At 36.2% G+C, this 24,337-nt stretch overlaps 1 protein-coding gene across 3 annotated transcripts in view; it reads left to right on the top strand.

Annotated features, from left to right (window-relative positions):
• Rgk3 (Rad, Gem/Kir family member 3) overlaps positions 1-24,337 on the top strand; it is a 79,383-nt gene that overhangs the window by 45,252 nt on the left and 9,794 nt on the right. For all 3 annotated transcript variants that reach the window (XM_033339182.2, XM_033339181.2, XM_033339183.2), the window contains exon 4: positions 6,740-6,955. In XM_033339182.2, the coding sequence (XP_033195073.1) occupies positions 6,740-6,955 (216 nt within the window). The remainder of the gene's footprint in view (positions 1-6,739; positions 6,956-24,337) is intronic.

Raw genomic sequence — 24,337 nt, 5'->3', positions numbered from 1 at the left:
AGGCACGGCGGGATCTTTGTGATCGAGACTCAGGGAAACGCGGCTGGTATTAAAGCTTGTCTAAGGGAGGCTCGTGCTCCAGCTTTAAGTGGAGCGCAAGACGAGCTTGTTAGCCGGCCATTAACTCGTACCTCGGCTTAATTTAAGTTGAAATTTAAGACCGAGACGGCGAAACGCGTCTAAACTGTTCCGGTCGATGCATCGGCGCCTGTTCTGACAACGGTGAAAGGACTAGTTTTTTTTTTTTTTTTTTTTTTTTTTTTGAAAGTACGGATAGCCGAGGATTCGTTCGGAAGTTTGTACAGTGGATAAGGAGGGTAGAAGAAATTTTGAGCGTAATTTGAGGGAAAATACGAATTTTTGATGCTCGTGTGACGTACGAAATATAATTTTAAGGTTACTTTTATAGCGGACGAAATTTGTCTCGTATAATAGACGATGAGGGATATAGAAGATATTACGTAAGATAGGCAACTTTATGCATTGATTGACGGAGAATAAAAATCTTCGGTATCTATGATATCCAAAATGTAATTCTCATTGTTGGTTTTTGCTGTGCGTGTATAATTTTGAAAAAAAGGTATGGATACTTAAGCGTACATCGGTGCAAAATAAAATATTTCGGTATATAAAATGTAACGTATAAAATGTAATCTTGACGTTGATTTTACTTGAAATTTACGCGATAAATGACAAGGAATAAAAAGATATAAGAATTTCAAATGCACACTGATCGAAAATAAAAATGTTTCATATTTACAGTGTGCGCTGTACATATATAATAATTTTAAATTATTTGTAAAATATGCACGAAGGGCTGCTGATGCTTCAAATTTGTAATTTAAATAACGTATACGTTTCTCAATTACGATTGATCGTACTGATAAGCCCAAGAGGATGCTAGACGTCAGGCTGAAGCCGTTGTGTAACTGCTTCCCCTCGACTCGGTTCGAGCAGTCCGCATGCAAAATTCAGAAAACTACCTAAGAAAGTACTCATCGACCTTTTGCGTGCCTCTATTTACATTCGTAGCTCTCTGAAAAGATCTTGGAAAGAAGAACCCGTGAACTCAACGATCTTATTATACTTACTCGAGTAAAAAAAACAACAACAACAACAGAATCGATCCGAAGCTCGTAATTTTGTAACTTCAATCACTTGAATTTAAAATATAGCAATTTCTAAATTTAATTTAACGATTCGTAAAATACAAAAGATAGATATTCCAATCAACCGCCAAGCAAACGCAATTGTAATTGTCTAAAAATTCAAATATAAAATTCTATCGTAAGTGTATTTAGTTTTTAAATAGGAAATATACAGGGTGACGAAGGTAAAACAAGCCTCCTGAATTCGGCTGTTATCGTTGATAGAAAAAAATGTGTCAGAGCGAGTAGTGTCGAGGGGCACATCATTTTATGCAAATAGTTCCTTGGTAGGTGGCCGCGTAGAGGTCACACGAAGGTCGACTTCGTTTCTCTAAATGGAACTTAATGGAGTGTTTTTTTGCCTACGACCTGGTAGAGCGTCTTAAAACGCGTACAATGATCTATGGTTCAAGGTCATTCAAAATCACCGAAGGTCAACTGCAAGGGAAAATAATTTACTTTATGTGAGCGATCGAGTACTTATGTAATGGCGATTTATTAATGTAGCAGTATACTGCTACTTTGAATGTTCAAAGTGGAGACCTTGAGCATCGATGCATGCTCTAAAGCGTTGCGAGGGGGATATCACGGCATGTCGAATTTCGTTCGTATTAATGGAGAATTTTTATTTAGGAGGAAAATTAAGGCAGCAAGTGTACAATGAAATATCGACAACCATAGAATAAATGAAAGAGCGTGTAACACGAGCTTGCGCTGCCATTAATTCGAGTGAAATTCGACATGCTGCTATATCCCTCTCTCGATGCATTCATCGATGCTTACGGTCACCATTTTGAACATTTAAAGTAGCAGCGTACTTGCGCATTAATAAATCGCCATTACGTAAGATAAAGCATTCGATTGCTCGTATAAAGTACGTTACTTCCCCTTGCAGTTGACCTTTGGTGACTTTGAATCACCTTAAACCATAAATCATTGTACGCGTCCTAAAACGCTCTACTAAATGATACGTATCTTTTCGTTTAAAAAACCGGAGGTAACCATCGTACGATCTCTCCGAATTTGCATCAGATTTTGTGGCCTTCGACATCGTGCGAGCTTGGTCTGACACATTTTATTCTGTCAGCAATATTACGTATAGGAAATTTACAAATTGAACGCCGTTACAACTATTTGTATACGACTGGCTAGAAAAGTATAATTTAGGACTGCCGCTTTTTATATTTATGTTAGCACGTTTTTGTACGCAGCAGATTTATTTAATCCACTTTTACGTTCACACGTGACAAGTCTGTTTCAGGGTGTTGTATGCGCTACGCGCAAGCCGCGTTCCCAATAAGCCATTATCGCGAGCAAACTCGTTGATGCACGCATACGTATAACATGATGCGAATTCAGCTTAACTAGGCTGTAACTATCACACTGCGATTGATATTGCCATATATATTCTCGTAAGAAACATATACGTACGTGTATATAACGGAAATCGGATATAGTATGCCAGAATTCTCCTGTATAATTAACATCGTTGCGGTCTGATAATTAAAAAAAGTTCGAAATAATTCGTGATAACAATTCTTAAACAAAACGTATAGCAGCTTCGTTTTTCGAAATATCAAAAGTTCGAAGTTTTAGGATCTTTGGATTTTAGAATATTCAAATATTCAGGCATTCGGTCCTTCGAATTTTTCAGTTAAACAAGTTTTTATATAAACAAGTACCTCGTATATTTAATTACGCTTTTATAACGCTTACAACTTCTAGTTTCTACGCTTAAAAGCTGTTTCACGCGATACGGATATGTCTTGTAATAGTTGTCTGGTAAGAGCTAAACTACCTATTTTTGAATGCGGTTGTTGTTGATCGTTTGAAACCAGTATCGGATTGTTTGGCGTATACGTTAGAATTCAGTTTCACGATATCGCTTTTCCATTACTTTTTTCTGTATAATTACATCATCAAATTGTAGCGCATTAATTATTTTTTCAACAATTTAGTAACATAGAATTTCAGAAATTCAATGATTATTTCTGTACGTTAAAGAAATCACGGTAAAAACGTTTACGAATATAATACGCAATTTTGATCTATTTTTTGTTAATTAAATTGTTATGTAGCAATAATGATGTAGTAACAATTTTTTAAATAAAATCTATGTTTAATGTAAAAACGACAAATAAATAAATAGGCAAACGAACAAATCAACAAAGGTTGAATTAAATTTAAATTTTTTAATAAATTAACCTTTTTTCTTCTATTTGATTGACATAACCAGCCTAATTTAAGCGAGGCGACGTTTCACATTCAGCTAAAATCAAATGTCAGATGACTTTTACGTTTGCCGTGGTCCAATCTCGTTAATTTGCCCGCCGATCTCAGACGCGTGAAACCGATTCAACGGCGTTGCAATATTATTAGCGAAATAGCTGACTACGCATATCGATCGACCGTTTCTGCGCTGAAATCCCGTAACTGCGCATTTCGCAGGACCACACGTGGATATCGACTTTTACTTCGTAACGCTTCTCTGGCGACGACAGTCTGTATTCAATTACGACCAAGCAATTCCACCATCGTTAAACGTTTGATGGCCCCATTTATAACAGGTACTGCACCAAATTCTCAAACAATTTACTAGAATTTCCAATTCAAACATTTTACAAATTTTTAATTCTTTTTATTCCATGATTCTGTAGTCACAAGCGATTTTTAATTCGGCCGAGAGTGACGATTAACGATTAATAACGAATCAAGAGCCAATACACGCAATGGATATCGCTTTTTTACTGCTATTGTCATATTTTAAATCAGAGAGAATTTTTATTTCGTCCTTTTACCTTCATCTGGTTTAACGATTAATTTTGCAAATGTAACTGGATCTATATCGAGGCAAAAGTACAAGTAAATGGTAATCAAATACTTTTCTCGGGAGCGAGTCATTGTACGTTGTACAATAATCGCAAAGATTGTATAATAATATGAGTTTTACCAATCAATGAAATTAGGTTTCAGTAAGTTGTAAATATTACCAGATTTAATTAATATGTAATATGTAAATATTTTATCCTTATTCATGTCAGTAGCAATTTTTATCGATAAAACAAACAAAAATCTTCGCTTCTTAAATGGTCAGCTAACGAATAAAAATATTTTAATTATTCATCGACGAATCTCTTTTCATTCTGTGTTTCGTATTGATTATAAGACACCTTGAATTTCCACGTATTAATCGAAAACTGACGCTGTACGCACAGCTTTGAATTTGACGTACCAAAGTCAACGTTACTCTTATTGGGCCAGTGCTTCGCGAAGGTGGTCTTCCGTTTAATTTCGCTGTGTCCATTCGTCATAGACGTCCGCAATCCAATCTACGAATTGCTCGCTGACTCGCATATTGTTCCGATACATGTTTGAAGAGTATTTTTAGATACACGCTCGAACGAAACAGGAAGAGATATGGTCGAGCACGATCAGCTTCGCTTGACAAGTAGGCTTAACCTCGTGTAAGCACGCTTACGTACTATCTTGTACTACTTTCCTCGAAGATTTTTTCAAGATATATGGCAATTTCTAAATTTATTCGTACCAAGTGTAATTTAAATTATTAAAGCCTTTCCCTTGTTTCTATAAAGGATGTTTATTTTAAATTTAAGATCAAAGGGAGTCTTAGGATGAATCGTTTATGGAAAAAGATTTAAACATAGAATTTCAGAATAGTTTACCTATAGATACGTAGTAGATAGAATTTGTGAATAGTTTTGATATTTTAATTATTGGTTATTTCGATATTTAATTGCCCTTTAATCATATATTAAAGGACATAGCTAAGTTTAAATTTGATACTCGGGACATAGAGAAGGGTATGTTCGATTAATTTAATCGATTAAATAGTAGTTTGCTAGACAAGAATTTGACATATTAACAATATGAAACAATTTATTCGAGGAGCGCGAAAAATGAAATAGTTGGTAAGCTAAAATATGGTAATAGCTGGTAAGCTATTTGTTCAGGTGTGTAAGAAGAAAGGAATAAAACGACGAAAGTAAAATACATGTGGATTTCCTATAGACGAATGTAGGTCATTGATGTTAAAAGCATATATTCTCCTTCTTAAACGACTCAAGGCTGAACGATAAAAATTTCAATTTCCGTAATCGCGTATGTGCAGTTAATTATCATTGAAAGAGAAAAGGGACGAATAAATATAAAGAATAATAGATGCATGTTTATTACAATTTGAACAATTTGAATCGAGCGGTACGGTGATCTTGTTTCTTTTCGTAAAATATGTATCTATTTCCTTGAATTCTTTTCGCAGCATCGAATACACGCGCATGGTCGTGACCCAAAAATTCTGCGCCGGGAATCATGTATTTTTATCATTTCATTTATTTACAAATAAACGGAAAGAATGAATTCCATTTTGTTAGACAAACCAATAACCTCATGAATATGTAATAGTATTTCAAGCACTCGCATCGGAAACATTTATTTATTTACTCATTTGCGCCGCGTTTTTCCTTTTTTTCATTACAAATCATAAAATAATACTATCAACCTTGATGATTTTCACGAGCTCGATGTTGCAATTCTATCGAACGATATTTGCCTTTTTAATGATTCACGAAAGTTTAAACGAGCGTTTAAACTTTCAAGATCCTATCGATCGTGCTTTGAAAGTCAGGAAATTTGTATAATAAATCGTACCTGGTTGATATAACGTTAAATTTGAGATTTTGTGTGGATAAGATTTTAACGAACGATATAATACAAACGTAACGATACGTAACTACATGTTAATTTATTTCTCGCTTTTTCCATTCATAAAATCTAATTACTTCCTGTCAATGAATGCATTATTTAAAATACCAAGATTCACTGATACGACATTCCGGCTCGTACCCCTCGATCGTTTCAATCGTGGGGTAACAAAGCGGTAGTTGAATATCTGTACGTATTCTAGTTCTATCGATTCACGGAAATGTTAATTTTCTGGATGCTTGTGTCCCTTTCGCGTAATTTAATCCTTGCTTTCCAAGCACAATCCCGAAGGGAGCGGTTCGATTGCTTTCGTTTCCAACGACGAGGAACGCGCTAAAATTCTGTTCTACCATACCCAATCGTACAGTTGCACGGAGTATGTGATTTTTCCGTTTCAGATACGTTCTTTCTCTTACGATAAACTTTCGATCGTACAGTTTTCCCGGAATGATCATCTTTAGCGATCCATTTTTTCTAGAAATTCTGTCTAAACAATATATGACAAGTATTTCTTAATTATTATTAATTACTCGAGCTAAATTGTCGAAATTCACGCATTAATATAAGCCATCGAATTTTAGTATTCTACATAGGATAACAATTAGCGTAAATATTACAGATTTCCAGAAATTCTATTCGAATAGTTTACAAGTATTCCCGCATTGTTGATAATGTTTCGAGGTAAAAGCAAAAGATTCACACGTTGATATAGACCATCAGTTTGCAATATAATAATATGCGATAAACTGACAATTAGTTTCTTCCACGATCTCTTTTCATGTAGAATTATAATATTTATATCTCAGCGATTATGTCATTTTTACTACGATTCTTTCCAATAACACCGTTTCTTCTTTTTCATATTGCAGGAGTCATTAACAGGGGCGATTCTTTTAGAAGAAGAAGATCAAGGTCGAACTCTTTGGCACCTGCGGAACAAGATGGCGAGGAAAAACGTTCCGTGCCTGCGAAAGAGATCAGCTCGTACACCGTCGCGATACTGGGTGCAAGGGGTGTCGGGAAAACCGCCCTGATCAGCCAATTTATGACCAGCGAGTGTATAAACGCGTACGACAGACAGAAAGGTAACGTAACATCGTGTTTTTCAAGCACTCGTATCTGCTGCTCGTAAAGCAAGCGAGTCGTGTTTAACATACGAAACTGAAAATACTGGCCAACTTGACGAAAGTGAAATAAATTGCGTCAGCGAATGTATCCACGTAACAGTGACGGTGAATCTGAGGGATAATTTGAGATTCGATGTTTGATGAAAATTTACCACTTTGTCCAAATGTTAGTAATTACAGATAATAATTAAACGACTGAAAAACTTCCTTATCGCTTTTGCTTCGTTTCTTTTTTTATTTCGAATAAGTTGTAAGACGGATGTCTTAAGGAAGAAAAACAAATCTACGATCGTACACATTCTATAAATATCGAATATTTCTACATAGGTTAGTTGTTTCTAAGAAAAAAAATATCTTTCTAAAATCCGTTTTATCGAAAGTCACGTGTCTGAAATTTTATTACGTTTTATAATATTATGTTCGACGATAGTTAATCTATACTAATCCCATAGATTTCATATTTCCGACGTGCAAAGTTCTTCGCATAACTCTCGATGTAATTCTATTCATGGAATATTCTTACATTCGTGATATTTCAGATTCTGTTATACGTATACTCTAGAAATTCAGAATAACGTAACTCTGCTATCAACTTTTATCATTTTTGTTCGCAAGAACTTACAACGTAAAGATATGTTTGGAGTACCAAACGAAATATCAGAATTATTATTAAGAATTATTTTTAAATTTTCCAATATCGCACATACCTAACAAAATCCTAAATATCTTCTCGATACCTTTTCTTTACGGACCTCGAATTGCGTCTGAAAAGGAGCCAATTTTCAAACCTTCGAACCATAGGATGCTAGTTAACCGTCTCCCCAAAAACACTCCATTCTCCATTCTCCGGTTCTCAGACCTTCGTTTTTCTCGTTTTTCCAATTTTCTTCCGTTTTCTTTGCCGCTTTCATCAATCCTTCTTCCCACTGCTAGTTACCCTCGAGTTTCACGGTCATTGATGAGCCGAGCAAATCTTTGCTCGGTTCCTTTCCTATCTAGCTGATTTGCCACGGGGAAATACGTAGAAACAAGTACGAGAAGAATTCCAAACTGTTTTCAACTATCGCGAATTATGAGCACAAAAGATATGTTAATATATGATAAGAAACAAAATTTTACTTGCATAAAATTTTATTGAAATTTAATGAAACCGCTAAAAGAAGAACGCTTCGATTTATTCTATCGATTCACGATGCCATTTGAAATAGCACGTATCAGGATAACTAGAGAATGTATCTGATGAAAGTTATTCCAAACCATCAAAGATAGTGGAACATTTCTCACAGCAATATATAGTCGTTGACAAAACTAAATGGACAGGTGCTAGATATTAGTGAAACAGATTTAGACTAGTATTGATATCTTGCGTATATTTAAATTGTATTTATTATATATTCTTCGAGACTTCTAGAATCTCCGCTGAAGCAGAATGCTGCTAAAATCTCAGGAAAATCCTGCGTGTAGTCTTTATACTGGTTGGTGAGTGATACGATGAAAACATGATTGACACCGCGATCTATTCTGCCCGTCAGCCTTCGGATGATTGTGAAGCCGAGAAGTGGATAATTCGCAGACTTAATGAAAGCTTCGACTAGGAGTTTTAACTCGAGAATCGCTGTATAACGTCGCTATAAAATATTTCGGTTTGGTCTAGCACCTGGGTTCCTAATCCATTTATGTTTTATTGAAAATTTTATACATTTATTTACTTTAATACGGCTACACACTGTCGTATCAAATACAAACGAATTTAAGTTAAGGGTTTTCAATCTTTTCCATCTCATGGCACGTAAACTAATTACTAGAAGAAGATATATTATATTTGTTTCAAGACAGAGATTCACATCGGACAGCTATTGTGATTTTTTAATCTGGCAGTCGTCAGTGTTTCCGAATAAATACTAGACACAAGTACTTAAGTATCGCGTCCTTTTAAAATTCTCGCGATGGATCGCCTGTGGATCTCTCTCTTTTACATTTTCAACAATAAGATCATACGCTCACGAGCGTATATCTACCAAATATTAATCTACCAAACTACGCAACGTCGGTCTTTCAAAACCTCGGTAACGATCGTTTCACTCGTTTTCATTGGCTCTAAATCGCGCTGCGAATTGAAATCGCGAATTTTGACCTCGCTCACCCCGTTTTGAAGCAACGAACCGTGTCGGTTTCCGTTTTCCGACCGATTGTATATAACTGTTGGCGGGCGTCGGCGACCTTTTTCCCTCGTTTCGTTCAACGCTCGCTCGGAGAAGCCACAATGGCGATGACAATGCGCCAGACGAACGTAGCTCGCTTTCAGACTGCTTCTCGGTTATGCATAGCTTTATTTTTGGCTTTCGCGATGAAACGCCTGGTAACGAACCGGAGTTGACCACGCAATCGAGAAAGCGAATTCGCTCGTTGATACAGCTTCTAGAAAGGAAATGTCAAGAAGGATGAATGGATTTAGCGGCGGATGATAGCAGGAAGCTACTTGTTATCGTACATCATTTTGCTCTTGGACGGAAGGGGTCGGGAGTAGCGAAAATGTTGGATCGTCGCCGTTCGTCTTGGTCAATTAAGGGGAGGATGGGTTTGTGAATTTTCATCGTAGTACGTCAAATTTGTTGTTTTATAGGTGGCAGGGTGTGTTTGTCCGACACTGCTGAAGTGAATTCTCTAGTGTTTAGTTTTCTTAGTTCTCGAAGCCGTTGAACGCTAAATCGGTATTGTTTAACACTAAATCAATTTGAAGGACCTCAGCTTCGTAGCTTTTTCTAGGAACATGTCTTGCACAAATGGGGCAGCGGAGTACAGACAGGCTAGTTTTTCGTAATTATATAAATACCCATAGGTCCATGGCTTTGCAGCTCTCTTGTAAAGTAACGCTGCCAGCGTGCGGATCTGGACTGGCATACACGTTGTACTTATACTTAAACTTACTTAAATATATTTCTATTGTACATCCATCCACGCATTTCCTCTCTCAATTCCGAGATGAAACCTCAACAGGCACGTTTGTTGGTATTAAATTGAAATTGAACGACAAAGTAGTTATTTATTGGGATAAAGGGGTAGAAATATGTGATGTTAAACTTGTAATAGGACGATGTTCTTTTTTCATACGTTTCAGAATGCTTCGATAATTATAACAATTAAATTATTTTTATGGATATAAATAGAATTTTCTACCGCGTGTAAAATTTAGCGTGAGATTTGATAAACGAAACGCTGATTGATCAGCGTATGCATTTGTGCAACTTTTTGAAATTAAACTATCGTAAATTACGTTTCGGTTTGTTTGAATTATACTTAAATTATAATTAATACTATATATCGAAATTAGCGTCATTGGTTACTAAGAAAATCTATTGAATTTACCGAATTAATACATTTGCGATATAATACACGTATACAACGAATTAACGTGTCCGCTGTTATTGACATAACGTCACGTCCACTCGATAATTCAATTACACAATGTTACCAGCGCAACTATTTTGTTTTCCAGTTTAAGCATTTGGACGAAAAGACTGCCTATTAAGATAGGCGTTATCGGTTAGAATAAATATTTTTCCGGCGAAAAGAAGTATGCGAATCCAGATACTAAGCAGATATTCAGGTATCGATCATTAACGGTTCCACTATTTCGCCAAGGAAGCTACGTGTATAAACAAAAGGCTCGGACAGCGCGAAAGAAATATTATTATCGTCGTATGTTTCTATAAATTTGAGACTACATCCTCGAAAAGAAAATGTTCAAAAGAAATAACGTAGGTTCGATGGTCTACTTCGTTCGAGTTTCCGATACAGGCTAATGAAAATTAAAGCAAAGCTGCGACAAGGTTTCGAGAAACAACATTTGTACCGTCTTTTACGAGCAACTGCGTCTCGTCAGGGCAATCGTTCGATGTTTTTCTAAGCTCGTGCGCGGTCAACCGAAAAACGAGTCATCGACTGCGAGATCAACGTGAATCATCGACTTTATTTTGCATGAGAGTTTGCTGGCAAGCGTGTCGATGGCCCAACGCACGATGGACACTATCTTCTACTCTATTTCATTTCGCGGTGCCAGTGTGCAACTCGGCATCAAGCGTCTCCACCACGGAAATATCCGCGTGTCGCAATCTCCGCGTAATCATAAGCGGCGTCGAAAATAGAAATTACGAATTTTTCGGGCGATCCCCGCGTATCAATTTCGTCAACTACGACCGTTCCGACGAAATATGAATTTCGTCTTGTTCGTCGCGTTCTAGTAAAATCGTATCTCCGATTAGACTCTCTCGTGGATCTGTTTACGTTAAACTTAAGATATTCGTTAGATCAAACGTTGAAAGATAAATCTCTAATTTCTCAGTTTTCCTTTTCTTCGATTAATCGCATGAAAACAAATTTAAGGAACGTAGAATCGTTTCGATTTCTCTTGAGAACTGAATCTAGGGTTATTTAAGTAGTATAATATATTTATATTTATTTATATCCTGACACGTTTTGAGATTCGTTTAAGCGTCTAAGTTTAAGTTTATCAAAATGTAGATCCGACTACTTCATTGCAAAGATCGGTATATACGTATCGTCTCGTTAGGTTACTGGATTTCGAATTATAGTAGGTTTAATAGGACCGAATATTTCTCTTCCACGGTCTTCTCTCTAGAATTACCAAATCCAGATTTATTCCGTTCTACGGACGTTTCAGCTACTTAGTCTGTAGGGATTTTAGTACACCGGTGGTCATTACGAAATACGATATTCGTCACTTCGCCGCATCTTCGTTACGTTTCGATACATTCGAGGGAACAATTTAAAACGCTCGCGAATTTATGAGAAATAAAATAACAAACAGCAAATCCTATCAACATACGTACAAAGAATAATCCTACGGGATTTCCGTAAAAAATGATGTACGTAACATACATTTTAATCGTAAAGAAAAGTTTCAAATTCGATACACGACACGCTCTACTTCCACCTTACTTGCTTATTTTATTTCATTCGATTTTATGATTTTTTCTAATTAAAATATTGTCTCTACAATAAATAGATAAAAAAAGATCGCGTATTAGATAAAGAAAAGGTATTGCGATCGTCGTTCTGGAATTAATAGCAATATCCGAGTTAAAATCGTATCTGACAATAGACAAAAGATAGGGAAAGCACGAAACTCGCTGAAATATCGGCGGTTGACGATAATAGACCCACAATAGAAGTCGGTAGGATCTGTTCTCGATTCAGGTGTCTCGAAATAGATCGCTTGACGAAAATAAGCGAGATGGTTTATAGTTCTGACAGACTGGTCTTCGTTCGTATCCGATTAACAGCCCTTGGCCAAGAAAAGCCGTTTTACGCGAGAAAGCTGCTACGTGGCTGTAAACGTGTACGCTCGAACCCGATCTAACGCGTTGGCCAACGGGAAAATCGGCTGTGCGTGCATCGTTCCATTCTTTTACAAATAATCCGAGTACGATTTCAACGATTTACACGTTACGGCTAACGGCTCGTTAAACCTCGCTGGTTTACGTAAGAATCCACCTTGTGTTTCGATTCCGTCCGATAGGAAAGACAAGAGTTGATCTTCTTCGATGAAACGAACAGTGTGGCGATCCTGTAAATACATCGATCGTAGTTGGATCGGTTACGAATTGATACGTTTAAGTGGTATAGTTTGTCGTATAGCGTTTACGTACTAATTAATTAGGTCCAAGCAAATTAAATTGCGTATCGTTTAGTAGTATTTTGATGTTGCGAGAACGAAATGTATTTCATAATCGTATCGTACGTGCTATATAAAACATTTTGAAGTGAGACGCGTCTGTCGCCATTATACTTGTAAACTTTAAACTAATTTGGAAATATATAACATAGAAATTAGAAGATATTCATTGCAAACATATATTTAGTAGAAAAATTAATGTACAGCATGAACGATCGTTTTAAGCGTATAATAAGTGTCAAATATGATCCTATCGTCATAGTGTCAAAGATTACCGATAGAATGAATAATTGGTCTCTGCAGAATGTACGTTTGTACTAAATATCTCGTCATTTTTATGTATATCTTTAGTTTTCTTTCAGATATAATCGTTACTATGCTAGCGAAATTTCAGAATGTTTCATGTGACACGCATAATATATCAATGAACACGAATGTTTTTAATCTCGCAAAGGCAACGTTAAACGTAATAAACGTGCAAAATTTTCTGAAAAATGGTCGTCCTTCCAGTTTGCTAACGTTTTAAAAAATCTCACGCCGTGAAATAGGACTAAAGATTCTAAAAATTTGGCGGTATTCGTAAAAAGCGTAAAACGAGATATTCGCACTAAAATACAATTACTATAAAATTATCATATTGAAATTTAATTACTACAGTTATCTTTCCGGTATTTTTATCTTGTCACTGTAGAGAAAGCTTAATTGGAAATTAAAAAGATTCACAATCTGTTAATTTGCTTTGGTTTTGCTCGAAAATTGAGTTTTTAACGTAGAATTTTTTCTCCAGCGTAATGAATCCTTTTCTCTTTTGCCAATTCTACGTTCCACGCAACGGGAAATGCATCCTAATATAATATCCATAGAAATGATATCAAGCTGGCACAAATTATGTACCATGAGAATGTTGCTGACAGCATGAATATGTTTGTTCACGTAATCTTCAGAGCGTATTTTCCCTAATGGCGTGACATTTACGCAGACAATGAAGTAGAGGCAGCTTACACAACACGGCTATAGATATTCAAACGTAAGGGTAGGCCAATAGGCCAGGAAATTGTTAGGAGAAAAATATGCAAAGAATGATCTATATTTACGGTAACCTATATGGTGACATTAATTTTACCAGCTTCGTGTATTTTTCAAGTTAATTTTCTATACTTCCATAGATAAAGAACGATATCAAACATGGTATAGATTGTTATCGTGTACGTTGCTCGTTATAATATTTGCAGCGTGAAGAGTATCTCTATTTACGTTCTGATACTTTATGTTCAGAAAGATATATAAATTTGCATAAATGCTCTTAATTTATTAATTACCTTGAATCTACCTGGATCGTTTTTTTCGGATATCAAAGTAAAATCCCAATTTTTCTCGTCATACCGTCATTTCCATCTTCGGATCCTACTTCACGCTCTATATCCTAATCGATCACCGCCAAGCTGAAGCGACACCAACGATTCTGGAAATTCCAACTATTCTCTTCACTCGTAACCAATCATCCTTTTTGGATATTTCTAATCTTCCGTTTGCGTGATCAATGATCAGAACGAAAGTAAAGTTGCTTTCAAGGGGTGTAACGACACTGAAAATGTTTGTTTCGAGACGGTTCGAACAACAGAGGAACTTGCAGAGCTTTCTGGGTCGAGGAGGCAGGCCAGTCCGTCCAGGCGACGTGAAATATCGTCGTGACACCCTGTTTGCTTTTCACCTGCTGTAACAGATACAGCTCTTCGCCACGATTACGCTATACAACTAACGTCGGTCTCGAGCATCTATTTCACTCGGCCATGACGTTATCGGGAAATTGCCTGCGAGTCGTTCTTCCATCGCGTTCATTCGCTGGCTATTTATAGTGACAAACGGTTTCTTTGGACTTTCCGAAAGGATTTGGATTAAAAAGCTCGCGTCTTTCCGCGTCTTATTAAAATTGTTCTCGTGGCAGATTTCATTTCTCTTCGCTACAGAAGAAGTTTCGTCCTTCCTCCATCGAAAATCTCGATTCTTCGTTTTTGGTTTTTAATTTATCTTTTATTTTTATCCTTCTTTCTTTCGAGATGATTTCATCGTGGTTTCTCGCGTTTCAGTAACAAATTTTTACATAGACGGGATTACGTTGATTCTTCCCTTTCTAGGAATCGCGAACGAAAACGTGTATTTACATAGTTAAGAAAAAAGTAGAAAGTATGAAAGGAAGATGGGTGTAAATTTGTGAATGCGAAACATTGTAATTTTTAGAGAAATAACTATATTGTTAGAGAATTAACTATATTGGAATACAGTTTACAAACAGGAGATCAAAGAGTTTAGTTCTCTGATACTTTTTGTCAAGATTCTTCTTACAATATCTTTTCGATAACCTTCGTTTCATACGATTTCGTGGAATTGAATTACTAATAATTTTTAATAACTCGCGATTCAACACAAGGTATAATCTGCAGATTTTCCATCTGCAGATTTAGGCACTGAAGAAAACGGAGGTTTGATCGAAGCTGGAAATTGCCGCTATTTTGATTTCTTTATTTCGAAGAATTTACGCTGATGCTTTTATCGGAAATGAAAAAAGTATTTCAATCTTTTCTCTAATAATATTTTATAATAATAATAGTAATAATAATAATAATAATAATTTTTAAAACATCGGTCTTCGAGATTCCTTCTTCTTTCGTCATAAATCACTTTCGATTTCGTTTTTGTAACTTCTCGATAACATTTTTTCATTCGTTCAGATTGTAACGAGCTCGATCTGCTTAATTAAAATACAGATACTGGAGAGCTTTTTCATATGGAATCGACGCCGCTGGATTATCGTTTAAATCCAATCGACCAATGCAGGGGTTTGGTCGACTTACAAACTACGGATTTGTGCCAGCAAGTATCGTTTCCATAACGGCTACTTCTTGCACCCGTATCGCTATGCTCAGCCAAAAATGTTGCTCGCAAAGTATCTCTTCGTCATGCTCTCGTAGATATAAATTGCGGTACACCGTTAAAGAAGATTAATTGTGAAATGAGTTTGTGGTTTTGTCTGGTAAGTTTGACACGTAGAATATACAAAAGCATTACATGGTTGTGCCTGTTACGTTATTATAAATATACAATTTTTTATATTATGTAATTTATATTCTAATTAAACCATGTTTGAATTTTTAGACTAGACAGCCACGTTAATTTATATTATTTGTGCAGTTTATCCATTTATTATATATTATTTGTTTCGTCATACGTACTAATCGATAACGTTGTATCGTTAGATTATTGTTGTACTATTCGAAGTTCGATCACGTACTCGACTACATAACACTTTTTCCTAGTCTTAGTTACGATTTACAGTTACAAATTATTACGTTTTCTACGAAATGACGATACATGTAAAACGGAGAAAATTGGCAATTTTATGTTTACAACAGAGCCTTCCGACAGAATTATCTTTTCACGTTTAAACATTACCATTTGGTAGAAGTATTACATTACGCTCAATATGCAGTATTTCTTTCACTGGCAGCGATTTAATTCAGGCAGTGCTTAACCGCGAAACGGTGCAACGAGAAACTTCGAAGACGTTTGGTTTGGAAAGGATCGCTAAAGGATACACATTGAAAACAGACGGTCGTTTCTTTGCCAAGTAACAAAAACCGACGTCAAGAATAAATCTTTGTTGCGCGAACGTCCTAGATTCGAAAGATGGTAACGATTTTGGCTGCTTCCTTTACGAATCCTGCTATCCATTTTTCGTTACACATCCTGCATAATTTCACTGGAAGCACGTACTTAAAACGGAGACGTACTGTTTAAGGTTCGCATATAATTTCCAATAACTTGCAGATGAAACAGATATTACGACAAGATTTTATCGAAACTTCTATCTCGAACAGAGTAACAAGAATATTCTCGTTTAAAATTTTACATTCTCTAACAGGATCGTTATTAATTTTCGAAATTTTATTTGGATATTCTAATTCGATATTCGAAATGTTCGAGTATCTTCGAAAATATGTATGATTTTTAAGTTTGATCGATTAAACGAATTTTTTACATTCACCGAAATATCTTAATTACCAATATTCTTCTGACTTTAATTAATTTCTATTTTCTCTGAAACATCTTCTAATTACAAATATTCTGTTAATTAATCTTTTTCTCCATTCGATTCGTCCATATACGTATTTCTTTTAATCGATCAGATATCAACCTGAACGATATTTATATTTCGAATTTTTCTTAAATTTCTATAAACGCCCCGATTTCTATTATTATTTCCAAGAAATATTTTCTACGAATTAGCGATATTCCTCTAATTAATTTCCCACCTCCATTTCCTGAAATTTCCATAAACATCGTCATTTCTATTAATACGTAATTCCCATGTATTTTCTAAAGGCATTTGCTAATTAGCAACATTCCCCTAACAAGTCTCCCACTCACCAACCCATCCGCTTTTCTAGTAATTAAGCAACGATTTCAACGTTAGACCATATCAACTCTAAATGCATTCACGAAATAAATCCGTTTAATACGAACGATGCCGAATGTCGAATATCGAAACACGCGGGAATAATTAGCGGCTAACGTATCTCGATCGATTGTCAATCGTTTCTGAACAAAATTATAAACCAACACGGTCCCCGATGGCGATATCACGGTCTGTGGTTCCGCTTTAATCCCACAGCTGACACAACAAATCGTGCGTGTTCACGGATTACGACGAAGTGCATGAGCATACTAGACGGGTAATAGCACGATGACCCCGCTGGCTATCCTCTAACGAGGCAGGATCGATTTAACGCGCGTCTGGTTATGTTTTTATCAACCTCGTCGGATACAGAATCGATCGGAGCTCGATGATCCATTGGTTGCTTTCGTAATCGAATCTCATCATTTAATAGAATCTTGTTTCGTAATTTTTAAAGCTTCTTCCTCGAGCCAACGAGGCTCTGTTTGCCTTTGATTATGGTTTTTGCCTGAGTTTATCAGCGAAACGAAGCTGCAAAGTCGAGAGAAAGTTGAAAAACGCTTTTTTAATTGGTACTCTGCGAAGTTGGGCGAAAGGTTGATATATCTTCGACGAGTAGCTATGAAAGGTTATCAGAGAGGGAAGAAATTTGTGGTTTTACTCTTCCCGATGAAACATTCTTCAGCCTGACGATTTGATTTTCTGAAAGTTATCGTTGAAATTAGTTAGAGATATACGAGATTTGTTATTTCCCAGTTTCTTTCTGGTTGAATTTTGTCTTCTTATTATACGACGTATACATCGTGTTATACGAGATATTTGCACGTGTAAAATAGGGTTAAAATTATTAAAATATTTAAAGATTTAAGGATGTTTCTTCGTACAATCGTTGGTACAATTTGAATACTATCGAACTGGATCTACGTGTCGAAATATAATTTTTAAATACCGAATATGTATAATTTCTCGTTAATATCCATCGATCATATATGGAACCTTTACGACACTTGACACGAAAAAATGATATATACTTAAGCTAAGCCTACACTGACAGGCAATTGTCCGCAAACACGTGTCGCAGTCAATCAGCATCTGTCTTTCTGCGGATTTCCCTCGAAAGACAGATGCTGATTGGCCGCGACACGTGTTTGCGGGCAAATGTCTGTCAGCGTTGATTCAGCTTTAGCTACAAATCTCACTTTCACGTTAAAGGTTGTCGTTCTTCCCAAATCTTCTTTAAAATCAAATCCACGCCTTATTTCCTTTAATTTCTATCGATTTCGAAAATATTGCTCGCACCTCGTTCTACGGACGCAATTTCAAATCTTCCGTTTTAATTAAGTCGAAGTGAATGCAATTAAGAGCCCGATCCAACTCCGTAGACAACTTACTCATCGAGTGTGCGCAGTTTTTTCTAAACTCGTGCAATTACCGTATCCGAAGACGCTTTCATTTTGCGTGTTCCAAGGCGCCAGCCTTTGTGACCCGGAACGTGGATACATTAGAAACCGAAGTTTCCCGTTTACTTAACAAAGTTACGCTGGGTTTCGAGTAAACTTGCAGCTCGTCTCGACTTGGACCAGAAGTTGAAACGTTCGACGAATTCGTCACCGAAGACGCCTCTGTAATTACTTGGGACGAGAACGCCAAGATCGATCGCGTTTTCACGGGAAACTCGCCGTTTAAACGCGACCAAGATAAATTCGCGCGGCAAGTTCCACAGGTCTGCAACAAGTTTTCTGGTAACGCGACGACGGAAGCGTGGAACGCGAGTTTCAGTCGGTACAGATATTGTAATTGGAACGTAGTCCTCCTGCGAATAGGAGAAACGTTGAGAACTCGTGAGAAATTTATCTTGCTACTTTATAGACGATCAGGATTCGATGTAGCGTAAGCGGGTTTCGAGATTCGGAAAAATTTGACAAACCGAGGTTTCTGTTTCTGTTTCGCCCTCCTTACATAACTAAGGTGAAATAGCGATTAGATAATCTTGTACGGAGAAAAAGATATTGTACGATTATATCTAATATTTTGTAGTATTCTAATATTCGTAATATTAGACGTTAGATCCGATCTGTTTCAAAATCAGCAACGAACAGTTAAGTTAAATTCAGTCGGATCAACCGGTGTTAATAAATTGTTACAAAAGTTGTCAAATTAGTTTTGTCGAATTTACAATTACTCAATTTAAAACGTGGATATCCCTACTCGTAGCTTCGTAGCTTCAAAATACACTTCGTCGTGTTTGAGAGTTTTTAAATTCCCCAAAAACGGAGCAAAGGAGAATAGTTCTATTACCGTCAAAACAAAAGATTCGTAATATCATCGTCGCGGAATTTCAATGACTTTAACTCTTTGAAATTGGAACTGACCTTACTAATATCGCTGATAATTCCTAACTGACCGTATTGACGAGCTTTGATATTTGCCGAGAGTTCGCTTTTGGTGGACATTAACGAGAGTCCTTTTGAGGCCCCTGATCGATCGCTGATCTTATACGAAAGAGATACCGCGCAACTGGTCTCGAATTTGGTATTTGGAAATGCAATAAACTTTGCGGGACTTCGACCAGAGTCGGCTTCGGTCTGGATCAGTTTAGGCTCGATGTTAAGCTCCACCTTTTGAATTTTCCCTCGAAACTGAAGCTGTTCAGGGACGACTAAAACGAGTTTTTAAATCGGTATTAGAGTTTCGAGTAATAAATTCTAATTTTGCTCGGTAGAGTGTTCGCGATACCAATAAATTAGAGCCTTAATTCGAAAATATGTCGTCAAAATTCTTAACTCGATAAAATTTGATCGCGATCGTAAAGCGTAGGCTTGGTCGTTCGAACTTACGATGCGTAGGTAACAGTAGCTCGCTTCTCAAAGTATATTTTAATGAACGAAGTTTCACGATAAATGGAACAAATAATGGAAATATTTAATTCGATATCACGCTTTAATAGATTGTACGGTGGAAATTGTACATCGCGCAGTGAACTTTGTAATAACGTCATTTGAAATTAAATCGGTAAGCGATAAGCGTTTTATCGACCGAATGCGATTTCCTGTATTACAAAATATAATTAGATTACGCAATAGAGAAATGTAAACGATGGTTACAAACGTTGCATTAAAATTTCTTCTTTAATATAGTTTAGCGGTGTATTTTGTTTTTGTAGAAATTTGCGAGAACGCCGGTAAAACGTTTCTGTAGATTATCCGGTCTCAACCATCGTCATTAACATTAACTGGTGTAACTGACACAGCGAAATTAATAATAAATTAGTATGTACGTAAATACGTATATTAATCGCGTAATTACAGAGTCTACGTTTCAAATAAATCGAAATAAATTGGACCAAGCTTTTGCAGCTGCGAAAGAAAAAAGGAAAAATGTTCAAACGAACGAACCTCGACTTATTTCTTAATTACAAACCTTTTTCAAGAGAGGGTTATTAAGTAGAAAAATATATGTTTCTAGATTTATTTATAAATCCTTTTCCGTAGACGCGATCCCATATAAATACGATAGATACATAATAAAAAATTGCTTATAAGAAAAATACGAAAAGTGAATCATGATTTGCATCGCTTCTATACAATCACCCTTTTCGTACGAACGTCTTCGGTTTAGTTTTCGGCACACCACCACTCGTTCGCTAATGTATACAAATTATACACACGCACACAGACACGTATACACGACAGAATAAACAGCATGAAATCATGCACGAATCTCTGGCGAGGTTCTCGACGGAATCGTTAATACGACGCTTTAAATACGACGCTTTTAATAAGACCACGGTGTCATTAACCTTCGCGATCCACTTAGCGACTGAACGTTCTCGTTCTTCGCGACGACTCCACTGTTTTTGGAATTTCTCCCTCGCAATGTTTACGTTTACGAGGATTTCCACCTTCTGGCCATTGTACCCGCGTCTTATAAAATAGCTTCTAATTTGCTCGTTCCTGTATCATCGACCAAACTCTTTTAAACGATAAATATGCGACTCAAAGTTAATTCGTTTCTCGTTTGTGGTAATTTTCACAACCAGCGGAAATCCCTCGCGCAATTTCTACAGTAATAATAATTGACGGTAATCATTCATAGTTCCACTGATACTTATATTATTAACGAAACGTTAGAAATTATCGATCGGTGTATTTCGTGGTATTACAGTAACAAGTTTGACGATGAAACAACAATTTTACGATAAATTTCATAAACGACAAGTAATCCGAGTTTGACGCGATATGGTAAAATTGTGAACGGAGAGTTTACATTCTGCATTTTGTGATTCGACACCTATGAATCTTCGTTTATCGTGCTACGTGTATTATCCTTCGAAGAATCACAACCACCGATCAAACGTTTTTAGCATCAACCAAGTTTTCAGGACAGAAAAAAATAAAAAAAAAAAAAAATACATAAAAAAGCTCCGCTCCCCAGCGGCTTGAACCCAAAAATTGTATTATACAACGAAAAATGTAAAGCTCCGACACATAATACAGCATGGCTACGTCGTATCGCCGCGTATCGGTACCTTTGCCTAACATATCATTACAAAAATTCACCGTCTATTGCGAATATGTACCTAAAACTGCATTCTTGGGCTCAATAAACAACTTTAAATCGTAAAAAAAAAAAAAGAATGTTTTTAGCATCTTTCGTAGCGGCGTTCGAAGCTTCTCCGCAGAAACGGCAAAACGCAATACACTTAAAAAGTCGAGTCTAATTCAAGAAATAAAATTACACGCACGTTTCCTACCTACATTTGTTTCTTCAATTTGATTTCCACCAAGCATATCACTTGCAAATATAGAACTCGAACAGATTGCTCTAGCTTTTGACGTCATATTCCTCATAACCTTCTTCCTGTTCTAAGTTCACCGCCCACGTTTCATACGCGAGAAACACCCTTACGTATCGTGCCTTTCTAATTTTCAATATAATAGGACAAACTTCTTGTTTGCTCACACGACAAACTTGGGTCGACCACGAATACAATTTCTCCTTGTCTAACGTACATTCGGGATATAACATCGTTCCCGAGATATTGTCATCTTATTGTCGTTGCGCGTTGCACAAGTTTGAATTCGATTTACATACGGTTACGGTAACTGGATCCCGTCGTATTGTGTCCTGGTTTAGTGTTATGCAATATGTGCGGTATATCGAGAACAAAGCGTGGATATAGCTATGACGAATCAATGTACGTTGTTAGACTCTTTACATTAATTTATGAGTTACGTAAACAGCGTTATTTTGGGTGAAGATTTATCACGATACAGAGTTTGATTTCTTTCTTTCATCGATACAGAGGTATGTATAGTTGAAATGTATGAATTTAATAGGTGCTTGATTGACGAATATCTTTATATCGGTCAAAAATTAGTAATTTATATTAGATTTTAAACGAACGTGAAAATTCACCGGAAACTTACGAACAGCTCGAGTCTATAATTTGCGTATGTTATACTCGATACTGTAATAGATTGGCAATATAACGCCAGGTTCATAATTTTGTTTCTTTCGCGATTTATGGATTGAATTGAAAACGTCAGTGAACAATTGGTAGAAATGTTCGCCAAACGTGTTACAGAGAGTAGAAATCCATAATTTCAATCGTCAAACTTTTTTACATGAGATGACTATGCGTAGAATATTTCGATAGATTAATAATATATGATCGACGATTCTTTCGTTCTTGTATACGACATACATTTTTTTATTCAATTCTTCATAGATAAAGTGATTTAAATTTGCAATTTAGATTTGCAAAGATCCGATAAGCGAGCAAATGAATACGTTTCGAAATTTAAAATCGTCCCAAATATCATTACGGATAAAGTGGAAATGGACTTGTCGTTTTAAACAAAATAATAATAGTAATTATTATTCTTTGTACCGTATAGATTATTGCTTTCAAATTCTATAACATGGAGATTAAAAAATATGCTTTTTCAGAATTGACGGATTTATAATTTTTAGATATTTGTATGCTGTATATCGTTCGATTACGTCGAAAACTTTTTTACTTCTTAATGCCGAAAATAATGGCGATTAGTGTTACGACTTACTTTTATTTCGCGCCTTATCGTCACTTTTGCGACCAACGTAATTGCATACTTTGGGCGGCGAAATTTCTGGTACAACCCTGTCTTTCTAAATGCAAATTTGACGCGCGCTCTTCCACCGCTCTAATCTCTTTAATATTCGCAGTGCAGGATACTCGAAACGACGCTAGCCAGATTGCGTTCCGTTAGCAGTGTTTCTAGATGAAACTACAGTATTTAATTACAGGTCGAGGAATATACAAACGGGCTTTGTTTTCAAAAATTTCCATAATTTCCTGTTGTTTCCTCTCGATCAAAAATCAAGGAGAAATGGTGCAAGAAGGAAGAGAACAACTTTTGCGGAAAGAATTTCTGCGCAGAAAACAATTTCTATAATATCTCTATAAAGGAGGCATTTCTAAAAGTCTGAAGTACTTCTACAGTGTTTTTACACGAAGGGTACAAGATTGGATTTTCCCATGAGATAAAACGTTTGAATATTTTTCGAAAAACTTTATGACGCTTGATGTCGAGTTTACCAAATATTTTTTACCACTTCCATTGGGTACGCTACGCATAACTACATTACAAAAGTTTCGTGTTGTCGAGAAACTTTAAGGTGTACTCCACTTCGTCGCGACTTAGTCGCCAGAACTTGCTTCCTTATTGCATTTCAGCCCCCTCAGAAAAATGGGACGAGAGGTTCGATATACGAGGAACGTTGCCTTCGGCATTAAATATTTTCTCGTTTTCAATTTTCCCCGAGATATTTTTCATAATCAGCTTAACACCGTTATGTACATCATCGATGTTTTATCTCCGCTTTTAAAGGAAAATAATGGGATTCATGAAACTTTGAGGATACAAGGGACGAGGAGATGCGTCATGTTAAAAAGGAAATATTCTACTATGGAAAGCTTAATGAAATTTTTTAATCACGTTTATTGGAACGAAAAGTAAAGCCTGCCTTATAAAGAGAACATATTGTACCTTGGATGCTGTAAACAAAAAGTTCACGTATCTTTGCAACATAAATTAAAAGATTTGTTTATGAAGATATTTTAATTTCTTACTATTTATATTCCAGCGGTAAAAATTAAAAATTTGCTAAGTTAATCCTGCAGCAGATATTTTTAGTAATAATCGTTTCT

The sequence above is a fragment of the Bombus vancouverensis genome, chromosome 1, assembly GCF_051014615.1.
Source record: "Bombus vancouverensis nearcticus chromosome 1, iyBomVanc1_principal, whole genome shotgun sequence".
Taxonomy (NCBI): domain Eukaryota; kingdom Metazoa; phylum Arthropoda; class Insecta; order Hymenoptera; family Apidae; genus Bombus; species Bombus vancouverensis.
This window is presented reverse-complemented; position numbering and strand designations above follow the sequence as displayed.